The sequence below is a fragment of the Hibiscus syriacus genome, unplaced genomic scaffold, assembly GCF_006381635.1.
Source record: "Hibiscus syriacus cultivar Baekdansim isolate YM2019G1 unplaced genomic scaffold, ASM638163v2 tig00012452_pilon, whole genome shotgun sequence".
Lineage (NCBI taxonomy): Eukaryota > Viridiplantae > Streptophyta > Magnoliopsida > Malvales > Malvaceae > Hibiscus > Hibiscus syriacus.
The window spans coordinates 39235-52055 of NW_024062278.1; the positions used below are offsets into that span (position 1 = coordinate 39235).

Genomic DNA, 12821 nt, shown 5'->3' on the forward strand with positions numbered 1-12821 from the left:
TTGATTCCATAACTCAACCAGCTTGGTAAGTGCTTTAATGGAAGACCCTGACGGACCCAATGCAGCCAATGCATTTTGTTTCGTCTTCCTGCTCCTTTCTCTAAGCACCTTTCCATTCTCCATTTGCTTTTGCTTACCAAGCTGGTTGAGTTATGGAATCAAGGTCGAGGCCTGTGCTTGATTTTAATCACTTATACAGCATGATGAATTAAGGATTTGTTTGCTGCTTCAGACTTCACAAGCAAACACCAAGATAATTTGCTTACGTTCGTTTAAAATTTTATGGTGATTAGATTTCGAATTTGTGATTGCTTTTGCTTGGTGGGAAGTCTTTGTTTGTGATCAGAACTCCAAGGGTTCTGTGGTTCCGAATTTAGTTGTTATACTTCTTAAGTTGCCATGAAGTTTGACATTGATGTTTATTTATCTTTACGCACGATGCTAGAACAATAATGGAGATAACATAATTTCTATTTATATCTTTAAATTGAATTAATAATTTACATTATTAATGTTTTAAATCCAAGTCAAGTTTTGAATACATATCTAATGCTATGGATCATGTATTATATATTTCATTTTAGTATTAGAATGTATATACTATTATTTTTTAAAGATCATATATATATAATTGTAAGCATATGTTATTATTATTATTATGAATTATAAAATATATTTTATATTTTAAAGTACATAATTATTTTAATTTGATAAAAAAATTAATCCATATCTATTATAGAAATATTCATTTTGAATATTTACGCACACAAGTATATATTGAGACAACTTAATTGAAATAATAGGTTATCAAAGTAACCTCTATTATGGAAACTAAGGCTATAAACGACCACAGTGGAGTTCAAGTATTACTGAGCTTGACTAGATTTGAAAGTTCGCAATTTTAAAATTATCAAGCTCGATTTGAACTTGAAATTAAAAATTAAAATTAAATTCGAGCTCAGAAAAACTTGAATTTGAAATATTCTCAATTTTAACTTTATTGAAGTTCAAACTCGAACTTGAATATGAATATGAAGTACATGAAAACATTATATTACATTTGTTGCGTGTGTATGCAAGTGTGCAAATATATATGTCGGACAAGTAATAAAGTGATTAGTAAGATTGTTTCCACAAGGATTGATGGGATTAAACTTCAAGTATTTGCATTGAAAATATGATTATATGTAATGGTGAGATGGAAATATTGTAAGATAATAAGCATAATGATAGAAATACCCTTAATGTTTACATGAAGGGTAACTGTCCTCTATTCTTTTTTTTAACAATATTTTACCCCATCATTTCAATTTTGATCAAAACAAATCCTATTAGATGAAAATCGTTAGTTGACAACGATCAATTTATGTTCCTGACTTGACATTTTAACATATATTCAATTGATGATGTGATATGTGTCACATCATTCAAAGTGATGATGTGATATATATAACATCATTTAAAATGATGATGTGGTAACAAATAAAGATATGACGTGTGTCATAACACTAAAAATGATGATATGACATAAGCCATGTTAACAATTGGACATGTATGAAATACTACGTCAATCAACTAATAATTTTCACCTAACATTTGTTTTAAATAAAAATTGAAACATTATGGAGTAGAATGCTCTAAAAAAAGAATAAGGTATACAACGACCATTTATGTAAATGTTGGGGTGAAATTTTGTTATTATACCAAAATAATAAGTAGTAAAACAAAATAGTAAATTGAAATAAATATGCCACGAAAATAGTAAAGTCAAGCCAACAAGTAATTGTAAATAAGAGGATGAAATATAGTAAATTCAAATATAATTATTATATTATCTTTTAAAATTCAATAAATATTATATTTATAATTAAGCATCAAATATCTAATTAAAATTTTTAATTGAGAATAAAATTTATAATTTTAAATTTAATTCTTCACTAAATAGGTCGTACCACAAACTTTTTAGGTTATATTAATATAAAATTCAAGTCAGAAAATCTAATATGTGGTTCGAGTCAAATTGTTATCCATAAATGATAGTGTTATTTAAAACATTGAATGTTGAAAGTTGAACTTGAACCTAAATGATAAGATTGACAAACTAAAATATATTTTTTATTATAAGAATATATCAATAATTTTATATATACTCGATTAGACTCATACTTAATTCAACCCAAATTGACCCGAAAATATAAATATTGACCTGAACCGAGATTGTTCAATCTCATATTGACCCAACTCGAAAATCGATTGATCCGACCCGAAACCAACCAATCTGATATTGACCTGACCCGAAAATCAACCTATTCGATATTGACCCGACTTGAAAACCAACCCAACCCGACTTACCATGGACCCAAAATAAAACCGAACCTAAAATGACCGAATCAAGTCTAAAACCGAAATGACTCAACCTAAAATGATCCGATCCGAACTTGTTCCAAATGACACGTTTGCTACCTCTGGTGAAATATGTTTCGTTTATTAAGAAAAAAAAAGGTATTCTAATTATTTGGGATGCCACGACAATTATTAGCATCTAAATGTTTCGGCGGAGTATTTAAACATACCATTCTACTATGCCTAGCAGACGATCCGATGACAATATGCTACGTAATACATCATGTGTAAACCTATAAAATATGATCACCAATTAAGCACCACTCCTTTTAGGCGATTAAAACTCTTCCTTATTCCCGAGGTGAGTTAGGTTTTACAAACTTCTAGTTAAAAATTCATTATCTATTTTAGTTCTAAAACTTAACTCTTCTGTAAATAAACAAATAAATACGTTTAATGCTAATTTTTAAAAACTTTTATGAACTTTGATAATCAAGAAAAATGGATAAAGTAAATAGATAATAAAATAACTCAAGCATCATCTGAATTAAAAATTTCAAATCCAATGTTAGCTCATATAAATTAAATCAGTTCATGGTCGAGTATTAATCATCCATTATAACAAATCCAAATATCATGCTTACAAAATCTAGAAATTATGAATAACACAAGGAAATAATAGATCAAATATCCCCTTGTATTTTCTGTTGCCACGGCATGACCCCTTGCAGCGACGTGAACAGCTTCATCATCTCAAGCTTCTTCCGAAAACTTAAGAAGCTTCAAGGTGCTTCCTCCTCCAACAATGGTGACCGTCAAAGGAAGGAGAAAATGGAAGACACCTCTCTCTTTATTTTAGCCCTCTTTATATAATGGTGGCCACCCAAAGAAAAAGGAATAAAGGATGTTTATTTTATTTAGTCCCCTTGATGTAAGCTCCCTTGATTTGAGTTTAACTGATTTCTAGCTCCTTAAAATGTGATTTTTTATTTGAATCCCTTAAATCATAAAATTGCTGAATTTATCAAATAGAATCCAAGTGGATGATAAGAAAATTAAATTGCTGAATTTATCAAATTGAGATCGGCAGAAAGATCAACAACATTGAGAGCACTAAAATTAAGCAGAGCCTCATCCTTGATTCCATAATTCAACTAGCTTGGTAAGTGCTTTAATGGAACACCCTGTTGGACCCAAAGAAGCCAATGCCTTTTGTTTCATCTTCATGCTCCTTTCTCTAAGCACCTTGCCATTCTCCATTTCCATCAACTCTCTCACTCGCTTCTCCAACTCAGTCCCAATCACAAACCCATCCCCATCCCTTTGCTCCACCGGAATAGCCATCTTCATGTCCTCAACCAATATGTTCCGGTTCAAGTGTTGTTCTGCATATAAAGGCCATGCAATCATTGGCACCCCCGCGACCACTGCTTCCAGTACCGAGTTCCACCCACAGTGAGTCACGAAGCCACCGACAGAATCCTTGTTCAGCACTGCTACTTGTGGCACAAATGACTTCACAACCAGACCCCTATCTTTGGTTCTCTCTATAAACCCTTCTGGTAAAAGATAATCCAAATCGACATTGGGGCAATCTTCAGCTTGCTTTGTTTTCTTCTCATTGTTGGGTGGATCGTTTACAACCCAAAGGAACCTTTGCCCACTCATCTCCAACCCTTTGGCTATTTCCTTAACTTGGGATGGATAGAACGTTCCACGGCTTCCGAAGCACAAGAACACAACGCTTCCACTCGGCTGCTTCTCCAGCCATGATAAACAGTAGTTGCTTTCGGCTTCACCTTTACCTGCTACAATCAACGGTCCGACGTAGAAAGTTGGCGGAGTTGGAGCATCGGGAAGGCATAAACCATCAGCAATAGCCTTGACGGAAATGGGTTCGAGATCTTCGAAAGTGTTAACTATGATTCCATCGGATTGTTGGAGACTTGAAATGAAGTACATCAACTCATGATAAGCCGGATCTTGTCTATCAAGTAAAGGTTCAGGCATGTGTACTGCTCTCAACGGCGGCACGCCCTGGAAATGGAAGATTGTGTCGGGGAGATCTTTGAAGCTTTTTCCACTGGTTTGGTTATCAAACTGAGGGATCTGAAGGAAGGCTGCAAGAGTAGAAGCACCGGAGGTGAAGAAGTAAAAAGTAGGGATCTTGAGATCTTTTCCTACTGATAAAGTCGAAGTGCAGAAAAGATCTATGACAAAAGCGGAGACTTTGCGAGTTTTGGAGATTTCTTGGAGAGAACGGTGTGCGTTGGGTGCCTGAAGGCGGATGAATTGGAACCAAATGGCGACGGCACTGCAGTTCTGGGATAGATCGACGGAGATGGAAGGGAAGCGTAAGAAGGAGATGGAGGGGAAAGCTTTGGAGACGGAATCGATGTGAGAGAAGATAGAAGGGGTATCCCAAAAGCCAGTAGTGAGTAGGATGGAGATGGAATAGCGGTTGTTTGAGCGGCTGAGAATGAGTTTGCCGAGCTCCACCATTGACAAAACATGGCCCAACCCTGGCGATGGGTAGAGGACGATCGTCTCTTGCATTTTTTCTTTTTTGCTTTGTTTATTTTCTTTGCTAAAGCTAATATTTCAGCTTGTTGTAACTCGTAACCAGATGAATATGACTTAGAAAGTAAGAATGAAGTACAGCATTACAACAAAGCATAAAAAAACAATTTTACTCCTATAATTTTAGTTTTATTTTAGGTCAAAAATTATCATCGGGATAAAAATTATTAATCAACTAATAATCTATGTCTAAACTTGATTTAGCAAAAATAAGTAGAGGAAGATACTGGCATGTTATGTCTATATCATAGTAGATAACATGACAAATTCACTTAAATTAAATGTTGATGTGATATGTTTACGTGTGATGTCACGTCAATAATTTTTTTAATTAATTAATAATAAATAATTATTTTTTATTAAATTAATAATAATCAATCAAATATTGTTACTTGACACATGAATTTTTTATTAAATTAAAAAAGGAGAGATTAAATCTCTACAAAATTTTACAACTCATTGAATTTGAACCTATGTATAAAGATTGAAAGCCTGGATGCCTAACCACCCGGACAAGTCACTTAATTATTATTGAATGCCTAATAATATTATTTAAAATATGTTGTAGCCATCAAAACCACTACTAACACAAGTATTTTTTTTTTAAATTTATAAACTTTAAACAGTTTACCATTCCAGAAATTTACATTTAGACATTTCCTTTTTTGTGTGTGTTATTATTATTTGTGCTGCTTATTTATATGTCTTTCACCACCTTTAGACTATTTGTTTCCTGTTTATTTAAGAACATATGAACAAAAATGGAAAAGAAAACAAAAAAACTAGGCGTGTATCAATGGAAACCCTGCTAAATTCCCAAATAGCTGCGTAAAAGATTACATTTTTGAGTCAGGGGGCTCCTCTCATCTTCTCTGAACTTCAAAGATTCCATCTTTCATTTCTTTGATTCAGTTCCTTTGCTATTTTCCCGGATATTGTCTTCCCTTATTAAGATCTCTTGGTTGGTTTTTTATTTCTATTATTGTTTGCTATTTACCAGTTGTTTCTCTAAGAACCCAGGATTTTGGTGCCTGTTAAGCACAGAAAAGATTCAAACTTTAGCGTCCTGTTAGTTCCTTGGATTTTGCAAAGATGGTTGTAAGATGTTTGAATTGCTTTTCTGGGTTTCTTCAGTCTTGTGTTTGGCATGCTCTGCTATAGGGTTTAAACCTGCAGACAACTACCTTATTGATTGCGGATCACTTACTAATAACACAGTAAGTGGTCGAGTTTTCATGGCTGATGACTTGGCCTCTAAATTCTTTTCTGCACCACGAAGTGTTGTCGGGAACACTTCAAAATCTATTACCTCTTCAGCTGTTTCACGGCTCTATCGAACAGCGAGGATCTTTACCGGTATATCTGAGTATACGTTTTCTAACAGCAAGGAAGACATTGGATTCGCCTTTATTTCTATCCATTTGTTTATGCTAGTTAAGATTTGAGCTTGGCAAGGTTCGATGTTTCCACTGAAAACCATGTCCTTCTCAGCAGTCTCAGTGTTGGAGTTCCTCTTGTCAAAGAATTCTCTGTTAATGTAACCACCAACAGCCTCACCATCATATTCACTCCTTCAGAGAATTCATTTGCTTTTATAAATGCTTTAGAAGTTGTTTCGGCCCCTGATCAGCTCATTCCGGACAATGCACGTACCGATAAATCGTCAATGGGGTTCCAAGGCTTGATGTGGCAGGCACTAGAGACTGTTGCTAGGGTGAATATGGGAGGACCGATGGCCTCCTTCGACAACGATACACTTTCTCGGACATGGGTCCCTGAACAGAGTTTTCTTATTGAAAAGAATCTTGCCTCAACTGTATCGAATATTAGATCTGTTAAGTATGTTGATGGTGGATCAACACCAGAGATTGCTCCAGCTTCTGTTTATGGTACCTGCACCAAGATGAACTCCTTAGGCGACCCTAATAGCAACTTCGATGTGACATGGGAATTCGACGTGGATCAGGGATTTCAGTACCTTGTTAGGTTTAATTTTTGTGATATTGTCAGCACTACTTTTAATCAGCTGTATTTCAATATTTTCATCGACTCCTCAATGGTTGTTCGGGACCTTGATCTCAGTACTTACTCGGTTAATGTTTTGGCTGCTGCATATTATATGGATTATGTTACAGATTCAACCATGACGAATAAGCTTCGAGTAAGCAGCGGTCCATCGAATTTACATGATGTTTACCCTTATGCCAACCATACTAAATGGGCTTGAAATCATGAAATTGAACAATCCTGATGGCAGCCTTACTGGCTCGGGAAATGCGAGTACTCCGCGTTCAAGTTCAAAGAAGAAAGTTGGTGCTATAGTCGGTGTGAGTGTTGGTGTGGCTTTTGGAGTCCTTGTGTTAAAAGAATAAATCATTTTATTTTTTTTAAGTTTATAAATTTAAAATTAATTAAAATAAAAAAAAATACTTGTGTTAGTAGTTGTTTTGATGACAATAATATAATTTAAATGATGTTATTAGCCATTCAATAACAACCCAAGTGACTTGACGGTTAGGCATCAAAACTTTTAACTCTTAGACCCATGTTCAAATCTCATGGGTTGTAAAATTTTGTGGAGGTTTAATCCCTCCTTTTTTTTAATTTTATAAAAAATCTATATGCCACGTGACAACATCTAATTGATTGTTATTAATTTAGTAAAAAAATATTTATTTATTATTAATTAATTAAAAAAATATTGACATGGCATCAGACGTGGATATGTCACGTCAGCATTTAGTCAATGTGGATCTGCCACGTCATCGTCCACTATGATATATACATGACACATCACCATCTCCCTCCACATGTTCTTGCTGAGTCAACTTCAGTTGACTAACGATTTTCATTTAACGAGAGTGTTTTTTTGACCCAAAATGAAACTTGGGGATCAAATGTTCCAAAAAAACAATAGGGGCACAATTGCATATATTGTTAAACGTTAGGGGTATTTGTTTACATTATGCCTAAAAAAATAAGAAAGAACTATCTAATGAAGTTCATATCAATCAAGTGAAAACAACATATTTTCAAAGTCATGTACACAAACTTGTTTATAACTCTAGCTATAACTACTAGTTTACTTGTAACTACCAACTTAACATATCACAAATAACACCCAACTCCCACCTAACAGTCCTCATACCATTAAGCTAACATTCTCCCAGCGCTTCTTGCTCCTAGTAGATCTTTAGGTGATGGAACACTTAGTTTGTCTCGAAACATGACAAAATACGCCTATGTCAGTGGCTTAGTTAAGCATCAGCTACTTGATGTAGTGTTGGTACATAGTTGACCTGAAGCTTATTTTCGACCACCTTTTCTCTTACAACGTAAGATTGAAAAGGTAAGATTTATTCTTAAAATCTCAAGAGCTTAAAAATAAGGTCATCATCTTCCATTGAAGATTGTGCGAAGCTATACGAGATATTGAGAGGGTTCAATTCATAAAGTTATTCTAATCTACATTTATGACATTTGTATGTTACTAAATTTGTGTTATTACTTCCCTAAAAGTTGTGTTAATTTGAAATTTTCATTTTCGAGCTTATTGATTATTAAAAGAAAGAGGAGAGTCTTCTTGTACCAGAGGAATTAAGAATGTTGGTGAAAGCTAATCATAAGAGCTTTTTTTTGTTGCTAAGCTTAAGGTAGTACACTTATTACTCTAAAATGCTTCGTGCATTTTATAAACTTAATGCTTTGCTTATTACTATAATGCATGTAGGGTATTTTGAGTAATAAACACTATAAATGATAATTTTTATGTGCGTGTTACTAAACAAGTGTAATACTGGAGTTAAATGATCCTACGCTACTCCCATAAGCCTTATACATTCTTATATGCCCTTAACTTATGGACATCTACTAAAAGGTATACAATATACAGGCCAGAAATAAGTGGTTTCCTTTGATACTTGAATCAAGCTGAGAAACTTTTCTCATTTAGAAACCATGGGAAGTGCTTCCGAAAGGACAAAACAACCACAGTCGAATGTCAACCAAAGTTCAGAATGTACCTCGTGAATCGGTCATTTGGGTGAACCCGAAATGTGGAAAACACCTTTTCAGTTATCTCATCTCCAAATGATCATAACAATGTCCCTCTAGTACATGGATGACCACGAAATTCTACCTTCTATTTCAAGCTAAGAATGAACCTAGGGAACCAAAAAGCACCAATGGTGACAAGGCAAAGAATTTCTCCAAATGAAATGAGCAACTATTTTCTCTGAAGAACTTCACAACTGGATTGCTTTCTTCTTAATGCTACCATTTATAGTCGATCAAATGGCCTGAGTGGCAACCAGACGTTTCGAACCCGTCCATGCATTCAAGTCTTGACTCGCTTGTGTCAATACATATCTTATGATGGATGCACGCTATATATTAGGATAACAGCATACAGTAACAGGCTAACAGCAGCAGGCTACACGAATAGTGCAAAAACATCAAGATCAAAACTCGAGGGAATGCTAAAGCCAGTAAGCTTATCCAGTTCATACTTAAATGAATCCAAGAAGAGACCGAGAGAAAGCCCAGCTTTCCAGTAGTTAAACATGGTGATCAGACTCTTAACATTGTTGAGTAGAGGAAGAGAGGCCCTATACATGAGGGCTCCTATCCCCTCCACAATGAAGACAGCCAAGGCAGCAGATAGAATATCCCAGTCACCTGTCTGCCCAATAACAGTTGCAAATGCTGTTGCACAATAAAATCCTACCAAGAAAAACAGTATCTTCATGGGGAGATTTTTCCTTAATTCCTGAATCCTCACACCTAGTTTGGTTTGAATACCTTGGATGGCCCTAATTAATCTGGGCCTACCGCCATTACCGGAAGAAGGATCAAACCCACTGCCATCCACACTGCTTCTAATAGACCATTCCATTCTACTGCAGGAAAAAAAAACCCCGAAGTTCAATTACACTATGGGTAGAATCCTCGATAAAACTAATTTCAGTTCTTGAACATAACAACCAGGGATTTAAATTGCGGTCCACTGTCCCAATAGCAACAGTTATATTGCAGTACTGGTGCCGTCCAAAACCGTTATTGCATGACGGTGATACTAGTATTGACGACAATAGCACCCACTATGTATGCAATTAACACAACCACAACCGCAATTTAAACCCCTGTAACATCTAAGAAAAAAGATATCCCCACCCTATTTGACCCAAATTTAAGGGCATATTTCTGGAGCTATGGGTAAAGTTGCATACCTGAAACTATTGACATGAACGAAACAGGATTGAGAATGGAGTTTCCAACCAAATGAGCAAACATTTTTCAGACAGCATAGTCTAAGGTTCAAAGCCGCATCAATTGAATTGGGAGGCTTAGAAATGGAAAAATTAGCATTCATAGACAATCTGGTGGTCGTCGTCATAGCCTTGGCTGAACCTGCAAAATTGCAATTCATCAACCAACAGCATCATGCGCCAAGCAGATGTTAGAATCAGAATCCATTAAAATGAAAATGCAAAGGGGATGATTAAATGATACGGGAAGCTTTTTAAAATAGAAATAGAAATAGAAATGAAGATGCACCAACAGACAGAGAGCGTGCAAGCAACGGCTTGCGATTGTAATTGCATTGAGTGAAGCGCAGTAGGTCAGCCAAGAATTTGCAGAGTCCAGGAGAAAGAAGATTGTGAGAACGAGAAGAGGGAGGAGTTGATAGGCTAAAGTAACTCGGCGGTGGTCTAGTTTTTGTGAATGATACTAACACGAAAGGAGTGTGTACTATTCGATATACTATATTTTCAAAACTTGGATAAATTACAAATTTACTCACTAAACTTTATTCTCTATCCTATTTTACTCACTTTATTATTAATTATTTTCAATTTAATCACAAAACTTTATACATTGGATTTTGTTGGTCACTCTACCTGTCTCTACTCCATCATCTCAATATTTTGACCTGTGTATCAACCCCTCTGCTTATTCTTTTCTTCCTCCATGTTTCTTGTGATTCATCTCTGTTTGGAGAGGTTTAATCATTCATCTCCTTTTGTTGCTATTTATTTCATTTATGTAACGATCCGAGTGAGTCCCATCAACTGAGAAAATGGTGAGATCTTCTCAGGTGGCCATTTTCGGTCATTCGTGATTCGTCAATGGGTGTAGGTCTAGCGCTAGGATTTCGCGGCCGCTGGGCTCCTTTCTTTTGCGGTTGCCACGTATGTCGCCTCGAGTATCAGGTTTGGAGTTTCAAACTAAGAGGTTGCCGACATTACTTTGGTTCTTTTTCTGTTTAGTAGGTTTGGGTTCCAAACTAAGAGGTTGTTGTACAATACTAGTCAAGTGAGTTATCCAACTAATGACGAGTAAGGTGACCTTACTCCCTTACCCCGAAAATACGGTTTAGAATTATGAAAAAGAGAGAGGGGAAGTAATCTCTTTCGTGATAAAGTTTGGATAGCTGTGATTTGCATAACAATTTTAGCAAGTATTTTAGTAGATGTGTAACGTGGTTTTACCATAAAACATCATCCTAAATACTTAATTATTTGCACATTCATGCCTTCAAAGTCAAACATATGAACTCATTATCATCTTTAAATATTTTCATTTTCTAAACCATTTATTCTCATCTTCTTCCCGTTTGATTACAAGACTATTTATATATGATTATTGTTTGATATATTAGTGAATACAATTTTAAAACTTTAAATAAATTTATGAATAATCATGACTTATTGATTATTTATGAACCTACGATTCTCGGAGAGCAATGCTTTGATGTTGAGTCCTTTGTCGTTAATGGGGGATGGATTTGAGGACGGTCGATTACTCTACTCCTTCATGATGGGCCACTTGGCTTAATATTGCACACACAACTTATCTCTCTCAACTATAAAAGGCTTCTTAATTTGAGGCCATTTTTACGTGCACGGTCTGCATGGAATCCAAGATATGGACTTTCCATATTGCTTAATCGGGTAAAATCACTTTGTTTAATTTTTTGATCCAATCACTTTGACCCCGCCCACGTGTACTCTTACAATTATTGACGGCCACCAAGGCTCATTTCTTTGGAGAGGATTGTCTAACTACACAAAAGACTCATTCGACTTTTGACAGGAAATCATATCCAATTTCTCAGTGTTATCATGGTCGATGAAGTTGCTAAACTTATGAGTGAACTTAAGTTCACCGAAGAAGAAACCATGGTTGTTGAAGTTGCCAAACTCTCATTTATTTTCTTCTTTTTTCCTCCTATGAGATTGCATTTCTAAAGCTCCTTCCTTTTACGCCCTTTTCTTTTTGTAATCGTCATGGGTTTCTGGGTGTTGCTGGTTGTTTAAGTGTGGGTTTGTATGTTTGGTCAGTTTTGGGTTGAGGTGTGTTCTGACTCATTGTTGTATTGTACTTAGTATTATTTAAATAAATTTTGAGGCACTCATTTATTCCTTTCAATGTTCTTTAAACTACTTTCGTAGTTTGAAGGTTATTAAGGGTTTTTTTTAATGAGACCTCTTATTTTTTATAAAAAAAAAAACTTATCATACACTTGCCCATTCATAATGCTGATGAGAATCCTGAATGCATGACTTATAAGCAAAAAGAATTAAAAGAAAAGGTATCTGACTACAGTAAACAAATCTTGGTGAGAAAGTTTCTAGTGACCACAAGAAGTAGCAGACATAGCTCACAAATTGTCAAGTAATCCGCTCGCCAAACAGATAATTTATTTAGCAGCGATGAATTGAAACTAAATACTGAAAGCAAACAACTCCGACCACGAAAGACTAAAATAACTGCAGAAAACGAAGTCAAAATACTGCAGATAATTCAGATTCTAGATAAAACACCAAAAGCGAACATTCTGGATAGGCAAACAACAAACAAAGAGATGCATCCTCTTATAAGTGTATCTACGAACT

General features: G+C 35.2%; 2 protein-coding genes and 1 pseudogene across 2 annotated transcripts; 1 reads left to right on the forward strand and 2 right to left on the reverse strand.

Annotated features, from left to right (window-relative positions):
- Positions 1–3458: 3458 nt before the first annotated feature.
- LOC120205416 (UDP-glycosyltransferase 88F3-like) lies at positions 3459–4914 on the reverse strand. Its single transcript, XM_039205303.1, has one exon. The coding sequence runs from the start codon at positions 4897–4899 to the stop codon at positions 3475–3477; it is 1425 nt and encodes a 474-aa protein (XP_039061234.1). The 5' UTR covers positions 4900–4914; the 3' UTR covers positions 3459–3474.
- A 1112-nt stretch (positions 4915–6026) lies between these two features.
- LOC120205417 lies at positions 6027–7295 on the forward strand (annotated as a pseudogene).
- Positions 7296–8704: 1409 nt separating this feature from the next.
- LOC120205411 (ycf20-like protein) lies at positions 8705–10623 on the reverse strand. The gene is made up of 3 exons (XM_039205300.1): positions 10480–10623; positions 10152–10332; positions 8705–9821 (listed from the first exon to the last, which is right to left on the reverse strand). Exons 2-3 carry the CDS (start codon positions 10316–10318, stop codon positions 9356–9358), a joined length of 633 nt encoding a protein of 210 aa, XP_039061231.1. The 5' UTR covers positions 10319–10332; positions 10480–10623; the 3' UTR covers positions 8705–9355.
- Between the last annotated feature and the right edge of the window lie 2198 nt (positions 10624–12821).